This window comes from Leptinotarsa decemlineata, unplaced genomic scaffold, assembly GCF_025532065.1.
Source record: "Leptinotarsa decemlineata unplaced genomic scaffold, Ldec_3_MD MMD2_tig00026314_RagTag_RagTag, whole genome shotgun sequence".
Classification (NCBI taxonomy): domain Eukaryota; kingdom Metazoa; phylum Arthropoda; class Insecta; order Coleoptera; family Chrysomelidae; genus Leptinotarsa; species Leptinotarsa decemlineata.
In genome coordinates this window covers 8,648,324-8,657,877 of record NW_027412684.1, presented here as the reverse complement: position 1 = coordinate 8,657,877, position 9,554 = coordinate 8,648,324, and the positions used below count along the sequence as shown (strand labels likewise).

Below are 9,554 nucleotides of genomic sequence, written 5' to 3'. Positions count from 1 at the left end.
AATATCCAAGTGTTTTACAGTTAGCTATAATTTTTTTCAAAATTGAGGCAAAAAATCACTATTCACAATTAAAAAAAAAAGATTTTGCTCATTGTTTTTACTATGAAATTTTAGAAATAGTTTCATTTGGATATCAATTGGCATAAAATATGCAACATACAATAGTTTTGAAAGAAATACACCAACAAGGAGACAATTCGATAACAAAATTTGTTATAAAAATCTTTGAATAGTTTTCAAACTGACGTTTTCTATGATAATAATGAAACAATTTTCACAAATATTTTGGAGTGTTAGCGAAACGCATCTTGTAATAAAAATTGTTTGTGAAAATTGTTCAACTATTATCATGGATAGTGTTATAATTTTCATCTAGTAACGGGTGAGTCCATCGACGTTGAGCTCCATTTTGAAATAGTTTTCTGCACAAATATTTTGGGGTATATCAAAAAAACTTTCCATGTTGTAGTTTACTATAGAGTCACCTCCTAAAATATGTCTGCGTACTCAGTGTTAATGAACTCTATAAACATTAATTATCACTAATCATCGTTGGAGCTACGTGACACTATGGAATCGACGGGCACTTCTTCTGACAAAAGCAGCACGTCTTCCGAAGACGAAGACGAAGTGACATTTCTCCTACGCTTCAAACCGGCACCAACTCCTCCCGTGCGTCGGAAAAACAACTCTCTCCCTAAAAACGCTCCCAAAGGCTGGGACGTGTTGATCGAGCGCAAAGAACCCCCTTCTCCCCCTTTAACTCCTCCTGTCTCTTCCCGAATTCGGCGATTCAGTTTGGATTCGAGAAGAAACACCAGTTTTTCATCTTCGAGGCAGTTCGAATCTGTTAAAGATAGCGTCCCTGCGCCTCCTCTGCCTCCGAAATACCTCCCTTCGGCTCCTCCCCAAGATTTGGTGGAAAATCTTCACTGGTATCCAAAGCCGTATATTCCTGTACCATATTATAATGCCCATATTGCTGTGAGTTCGGCGTTTAGTTCGAGTTATCCCAATTTGCGATATGCGGAGAATGGGGGGAGTTATGTTGAACATAATGTTCCAGGTAAATTATTTGTCGGACTGACTTTGAAATTTACACTACATTTTGAAATTCCACTTTTGTACGAACTTATTTTTGAAATACAATTGACCAAACTTTATGAGAAAATGGTGTATTATTTGCTGAGCGAGAAATGTGAAAATGAAGAAATGGCGTGTAGAATACTATACTTTTTCTGTGACTTATATCAAAAATATTTCAAAATAATATTCATATTTCATAATAAAATGCAACTTTTAAAAAGTTGCATTTTATTCTCTTGTTATGACTCCGGCCGTGAAAGCTTATGTTCTTAAAAGGATAAAAAAATATCCACGTGAACTCTTTTCAAGTTTGTATCTGAAAGGAACATCTGGGAATGTTATTCACATTTTCCAGAGTATTTTCATTGTTATTCATTAACTTTTCGAATAGAAAATCGTACGTGGTAATTTTTTAAATATTAGTCTGCCTATAAAAACTTTTTTACAGTAATTACTGGTGAATTTCAAATAGACGTTCAACCATTACTGGAGCGAACTGAAATTCTCAGGTTATATTGTACCTGAGACTTCAGTATTTTCCTAAATTTTCATCTGAATTTCAAATTTTCGAAATATTTGAAAACACATGAAAATGATGTGTCATTGAACCGATAATACTGTTCCTATGTGTTTTTCATTAAGTAGCACACTGAATAATTATTTTAATTTTTGTTTGAAGGTGATTGATAATGTTTCGTAGTGCATTCAATTAATTCGGACTTCCATTGTTTAATATGATATAAATGGATTTGAAATCCCTGAAAGAACCTATAAAAATTAAAAAAATTAGCTAAAAAATAGCAATTATATTAGACAAAAAAACTGAAATTACAATGAAATAAAATACAAGCAACAAATAATAATTGAACTATTAACAAGAAATGAAAATTAAAAGATTCCAAGCCAAGTTACTTCACAACGTTTCGATTGTTAGTATCCGCAATCGGCTTCGGATGATGACCGAGATCTGACTATAGGTCATTCGAGTGCTTCCACCTATCCCCTCTCTCCGCTCCATAGGTTTCAGCGGGAGCTGACCGTTTGGCGGGAGTTGGTCGGTAGGTTGGTAGATTGGTTGGTTGGTTTCGATGTGTTGCGTATCTCTGGCTGAATACTTGTTGGACAACATATATGCGGTTTCTTTGAATTTTCTCCTAAACCAGTGTTCCTCCTTGTGGATGATTTCAGCTTGAAACCACTTGATGTTATGTTGATGTGTCCAAACACGCTCTGCTATTTCTGATTTGCTGGTCTCTCCTCGCTGCGTGTGTTTCTTGTGCTCGGAAATACGAACATTCAGTGGCCTCTTAGTTTCACCAATATATGATTCTCCGCACTCGCAAGGTATCCGGTAAATGCAATTTTTGGAATCGCAGTCCGGGTTGAGTGGCCAGGTTTTCGTGAGGCTGCTATGGATCGTGTTTCCAGATCTGAAGCAGGTTCTGATATTATACTTGGACTTAATTCTTCTTATCCTTTCCAATAATCCTCTGATGTAGAGGAGTACAAGTATTGGTTGTGGCGGCTTCTTTTCCTTGTGAGGCTCTTGCTGTCTTCTAGTCAAAGTATGATCCACCATCACTTTAGAGTAACTATTCCGTTGAAGGTCATTTTTGATGATGCCTAGTTCCTTCTCGAGGTCTTTCTTTGTATTACAGAGCCAGAAAGCACGGTCTACTAGAGTCTTGATTATTCCTCTCTTAGTCGATTGATGTTGGTTGGATTCCTGGTTCAAATAGTGTCCCTTGTGAGTGGGTTTTCGGTATACAGATATTTTCCATTTGTCGGTCCTCTTCACCAATACGTCTAAGAATGGCAATTCGTTGTTGACTTCCTTCTCCATTGTGAAAGTGATGGAAGGACTTACGTTGTTGATGTGCTTCAGGAAGGTGTTCCCATGGTTCCATATTATGAAGGAGTCGTCAACGTATCTCAGCCAGATTCGGGGCTTCTTGTGGGCTTCTTCAATGGCCAGAGTTTCAAACCACTCCACATATATGTTTGCTATAACCGGCGAAAGTGGCAATCCCATTGGCAGTCCCTCATCTTGCGCAAAGAATTCGTCCTTCAGTTGGAAATAGCAGTTTCGTACACATCATCCTATTACTTCCATGATTACTTGTATCGGTAAGTTTGTTCTATCTTTCAGGTCTTCATCTCCGAATAGCTTCTTCTGTACGATTTGAAGTGCTTCTTCGACAGGAACGTCAAAATATCTTGAATTCTTCACAAAAGTTGATGTTTTTCCTTGCAGTGGTTTTATTATTGGTAGTAAAAATCTGGACAAGTTTTGAGTAGCTGAATCTCTGGAGCTAATGATCGGTTTGGGCGGAACATCCTTCTTGTGGATTTTGAGTGGTCCATACAAGTGAGGGGGTTTACTGAGATGAGGCCCATCCGCACGTTCCACAAATCACCGTCCGAAAATTGAACGAAGTCAGAGTCAAATTTCTGCTTCACCCACCATACTCATCAGATCTCTTGCCAACCGACTACCATCTTTTCACGCACTTCTATAACTTTCTTACCGGTAAAACCTTCGCCAATCAGGATCAGGCTAAAACGGCCTTCGTCGACTCCATCGAAACCCGAGCACACAATTTTTATGCTGACGGAATTAATCGACTTGTGCTACCTTGACAAAAGTGTACTGATTCAAGTGGCGCTTATTTCGAATAAATTGAATAGGTATTCACTGAGATATTATAGTTTGAAATAGACTTATAAAAATGAACAAAACATTTTAAACGATCAATACTTATTTTTCAATAATACATTAGATTCAACTTCTACTTCTTTCACAATATTTGGCGTGAACTGTCGAATCGGCGCATCCGGCAAACTTTATATATGCCAAAGCTATCGGGGCATTAGGATCATCCCTTCTACAAGCACTTGCTAGTGATTTCTGAGATCGTGAAAAGTAAACGTAACGGTCCTTTGACGATCAGAAAGCACCGTATCTGCCCTATTTTCTTCAATTCATTTGTCACAATTTTACCTTTTTTCTGTAAAGTGTAAAGCGTTAATTGTTAGGTAATGTAATTATGCAAATTGAATGGAAGAGAACAGATACGAAATTGAAAGAAGTGAATCCAAAAATTACACCATGGAGGCATTATATTCCACAAACACAAAAAAACTAACCGTTATCACCCGCTCGAGAATATGTCATATCAACTTAACAAACATATTCATGCTGTCAGGAGAAATTCAACCAATAAGCCAAAAATGTAGAATATGATGAAGCTAGATGACGATTTATGATACCAGAAATCTGAAGGGATGTCTGGAAGATCATATTGGAAATCTGGATAGAATTAGGAAAATAGATATATAGAATATGAAAATAGATAATATAGAACACTCTAAATGTAGAAGGTCAATGACCTCGTAGTCCACGCGTCAAATGCCTATGAAGATCGAGCGTCTACTCCAAAAAACTGAAAAAGGCACCCTCCCGAATGTGACATTTCTTTTAGAAACATTCATATAAACATTTCGAATTCTAGATTAGGTAGTTGTGAGCTTGGCAATCATTGAAAAGTTGCCAGATTTCAGTTTTATCTCATTTTTTCCTGGTATAAAGTTTTTTTCAACAAAACTGGTGGAATAGAATTTTCTGGTGTAAGCAGAAATGGATAGATATGCCCTTATAGAGCATATCGTGGCGTGTGGTTCAGCATATGACCCATGTTTTTCTATTTCGCTTTTCTGGTATTTTCCCGTTATACAGTTGTTTTTCAGTCATTATGGTGATTCCTCCTACAAGCTAGTGATACCTGAGTTTCTGAAAAGTAAACAAAACGGATCTTTGGTAACCGGACAGCACCGTGCCTGCCCTATTTGCATCAATTGATTTGTTATATTCAACTTGTGGCGAATTTTTTACATTTTTATTCTACAGTGTCTGTTAAAGGATCATAACATTTATCATTAGGTAATGATAATGGTGAATATTACTGGAGTTTTTTCCAAACACCAAATCGTTATTTTCAACACCTCGACACGTGTTTCGATCACCAAGTGATCATCTTCAAAGAGGAAGATAAAAAATAAAGATTTGGTGTTGGAAAAAACTCCAGTAATATTCATTACTACACCAAAGGTTCCAAACAGTGCATCATAAATGATAATGGTGCCAAATAAGCCTGGGCAATATTCCAAAAACTAGTAATATCAGTAACAACAGAAAATGATGGACTATATCAATATATCATTTCATATGAAATCCATTGAACATAAAATGTAAAAATAATACAACTAAATCCAACGTGTCGTTCTTCAAATAGCCCAATTGCTTTCCTGCTGGATTCCTACCTAGGATCAAACCTAGGGAAGAAACATTACCAATATCATTTGAATCAATGGAGCTTTTACAAATGTTTCCATTTTCAATCTGATCTTTCTATATGGAGTCAATTCATTATCTTTGCAAATATGTCTGGTTTTACTCGATCATTTTTCAATGATATCGTCGTTTTCTTTACGCACGTCCACCGAATGAGGAGATTCGCCATCGGTCCATGCACAAATTTAATTCTATTATTTTCATTCTTATTTCAAATCTTCGGATTAGAGTTCTACGTTTTCTTTCAATGGCTGTTAATTTCTGACGTTTCCCTTCTTCATCCAACATTTCGTTTTCTTTTAACGTCTTAAGTTTTAGATTGAGTTTGAACGGTTCGTATCAATTGAAAACCCATTTTCACGATAAAAATCAACATTTTTATTATCCAAAATTACGTTGCTTCAATTGCCTCTTGGAGGTGGGATAACTTCTGCCACAGTAGACGCTCTTCTAACACTACTTGGTATCTCAACGTCTGCTTTTTCGAACAAGAACTATAGAACAATTTCTCGGTGAAGACATTTCATTCAAACTCTGATAGTACCTTAATGACGGTTGCTGTTTCGGTGAGAAGTTTTTTTGGAAACGAATTGAGTAGTTAATTCTTGAGAGATCAATGTTTTTTGGTACAATGAATAGGGAAATATACAGAGTGTACGAAACTTCAGAGAATGATTCGTTAGGTCGTTTTAAGGAAAAAAGTTGCTATGAACATATATCCGAAGTTGCTTCGTTTCTGAGATACAGGGTGTTGAAATTTAGAAAAAGCTAAGCTATATTTATAAAATATCATACATATTCTAAGACCGATTTGGTTGAAATTCGCTAGTCATTCGAAGTAATAAGGCGCCTATTTAGCCCGCGCTAGATTAAAATTAGTAGGTCCAGTTGCGTCTCAATGGGCACCTCAGCCAAAAATATTGAAAAAAAAAGAACGCCCCACTGCTTTTTCTTGTAGTTTTTTAGGTTTCGAAACAAAAAATCACTCCTAAAAATGAAAACCAAAAGTAAATGATAAACAATTTCGACCTCAAAGTAAATGAGCAAAGTGTCCACCTTTCGATGAAATACATGACTGCAATCGATTTGTTATCGATTGTCTGATACGTTCAAAAATACTTTGAGTATGCATTATGACATTTCAATTGTCAAGTCATTCATATCGGGACTGCGAGCTGGCCAATTTTGAGGTCCTGCATGTCCAATATAGCGATTAGGGTAGGTGATGTCAAGATACTGACGAGCAAGAACACGAAAATGAGCTGGAGCTCCGTCGTGCATACACCACATGTTACCTGTTACAAATACCAACACTCCTAACAAAATTGGTAAATGATCTCCCAAAAATTCCGTATGAGATTCACCTATTGATCTTGTTGGTAAAAAAATGGCCAATTAGGTAGTCACCTATCATTCCTACCCTAACGTTCAGCAAAAATTGTTGCTGAAAATGACTTTCTTTAATAACGTGAAGATTTTCGTCTGCCCAAAAATGGTCATTGTGAAAGTTCATAATAGCATCTCGTGATAAAGTTGCTTCGTCCGTAAGTAAAATATTTGGTAAAAAATTATGATTGTGTGCCATCGAATCAACCACCTGCAAAACATTAGATCAATAGGTAGTAGAGCTTAGACCCGCTGTATATGATATGAATATAAGAGGTTTCTTTTTGAAACTGTCCATACAGTTTTTGGGCTGACTTCTTCTATCGCAATCAGGTATAGTTCTTCAGGTATAGTTCTTCTAGTTCAGGCGATGTTGCAGTTTCTAGTCTTCCACCACTCCCATTTTCACATAATCTTACATGTATCTTTCTAAATGGTTTAGCACATTGAATCACTCTGTTAAGATATATTTCCTGGTAAATTATCCGTGCTTCTTCCGCATTTTCATTTGTTAATCCATAAATAAAGTGTATGTCAGCCATTTCAGCGTTAGTAAAATCATTCGTGATGGAATTACTGGTAATTAACAAATCTGAATTTCACTGACAAGCAGATGTTCATGATATGCAAAGTGGCTTAAATTTTTTTCCTCGTAAACGAAGCTAGATATGAAGGTAACACAAGTGGCAATAAAGTTGTATTTTTAGTTGATTCATCTGAAAAAAATGGCTGTGGTGCCCACTGAGACTCCACTGGACCTAATAATTTCAATCTAGTCAGGGATAAATAAGTGCCTTATTACTTCAAATAACTGTAGCACATTGCAACCAAATCGGTATGAGGATATTTACGATATTTTATAAATACTGATTTCTTTACATCAACGCCCTATATTTCAGCAACGAAGCAACTCCGAACATTTATTCATAGGATTTTTTTCTTAAAACGACCCAACGAGTCATCCTCTGAAGTTTCGTACCGTAGACGAAACATCCTGTATGATATTTTGAAAAACTCTTTTTATTGGCATTCAGATGACTAATATTCAGAATGATGCACAATCACATATGATTAAACATATTCTTCATAATTATTCAATTCAACATTTTTGATGTTGTCAGCTCAATAGTATCAGCAGTTTTCTACAACTCAAGAATGTAAGTAAATACTTTTTATATCAACTTCATTTAGTTTAGTATGTAGCGATATAAATAAGAACTATCGGTATAACCGTTGAAGAGTTTTTACTGAAAAGAGCTTGCAATTATAGTTTTTTTTTACATTTTCTTAAAAGACTTCTGCTAATTTTTTACAAGTCGTCTGGTTTCGGGCAACTGCGAAATTTTTGTGTTGTGCTCTAGCTTTTTTAGTTAAAAAGCCATATTGAATGCGAGCAAAAGGATTTTATATCGCCTCTTTTATTATCTACCAAGTTTATGTACCATAAAATTCAATCTCGTTGTGTTTGAATCCTAAATCGAATCTCTCAAAGAAAATTTACTGTCTTTTCAACGTACCCGTTTGAAATCATAAAACTTCAGTTTATGCGGTGCTACCGAATTGAAAACCCATCGCTTGGAAATATTCATATAAAGCAACGCCTCTACATTACAAGTAACTTCGCAGCCAGTAAAGTAACTTGGCAGTTAACAAAGTTGGGAGTTGAGACACTTCGTGGCAGATGTCTACTTGGAACACGTAATAAATAATACACTGATGCACTGGGAGTTTATTGATTTTCAGGACGCTTGGTTGGAGGGTTTGGGTAGGACTGAGTGCTTCAATAGATTGGTGACAATCGAATCGAAAGTAGCTACGTTGATTGAAATCTGAAAATATGTTTGTAGCATGTTGCCAAAATATTGTTTGAATTAATAATCAAGATAATTATGAAATTCAAATTTATGAAATGCATGAAACATTAAGTTTTACTTTCATAAAATTTATGACAAAAACAAATGTTAATTGCTAAAAATTAGGGAAAATATCAACTTCAAATCGGGTCATTCGGTCACTCCATGTCAAATCAACTCACCTATCTGAGCAGTGATTCCCAAAGTGTGCGTCGCGACGCCCCGTGGCTCTGAGATGCCTTCATAAGGGCGTCGCGATATATTCAACTAAACAATTCGGTAAGTTTCTTGGAATTTTCAATTCTCTAATTTTCTGATAACAATCGTGTATGGTGACAAAATTTGAAGAATTTAGCAACATTCACGTCTTCCATTATTTTCTTTCAAATCCGCATCCGAAAGTTTTCCACTTTTTCTTAGAAAGTCAAAAATCTAGAAAATAATCTAATATATTGAGGGGTCGCAAAAAAATCGGATTATTTAAGATTTACGGAGCCGCAAAACGAAAAAGATTGGGAACCTCTGGATTAAAATATTTAATTTTCCATTTCTATATCTATTTTGAGTTTCTAAATATATTTACTCAAATTGTAATTGCCTTTCTCCTAATTCAACTACGGTTTTGGGATTTTTGACGCCCTTCCGAATAGAAGGTAAAAAAAAACGATTCACCAAGTCAAAAAAACTGAGCTTTCAAAAGAATACTATTTTTAAATAATCAAAAAATTCCCAAAAGTAGCCTACTACATGGACAAGCAGTATGCATAATTTCAAAATGAAGTATAAGCTGCCAAGCTTTTTGAACTATATAAAAGGTGTACATATGTATATTTGACTGTAATTGTTACACTTTCAGGAATTAATGCATGAAATGCATG

The 9,554-nt window shown here is 35.7% G+C and overlaps 1 protein-coding gene across 1 annotated transcript in view; it reads left to right on the top strand.

Annotated features, from left to right (window-relative positions):
* Positions 1-555: 555 nt before the first annotated feature.
* The window catches only part of Liprin-beta (liprin-beta 1), a 147,190-nt gene continuing 138,191 nt past the window's right edge, over positions 556-9,554 (top strand). Inside the window, exon 1 of the mRNA XM_074181558.1 lies at positions 556-1,066. Within this exon, the coding sequence (XP_074037659.1) occupies positions 571-1,066 (496 nt within the window). The 5' untranslated portion in view covers positions 556-570. The remainder of the gene's footprint in view (positions 1,067-9,554) is intronic.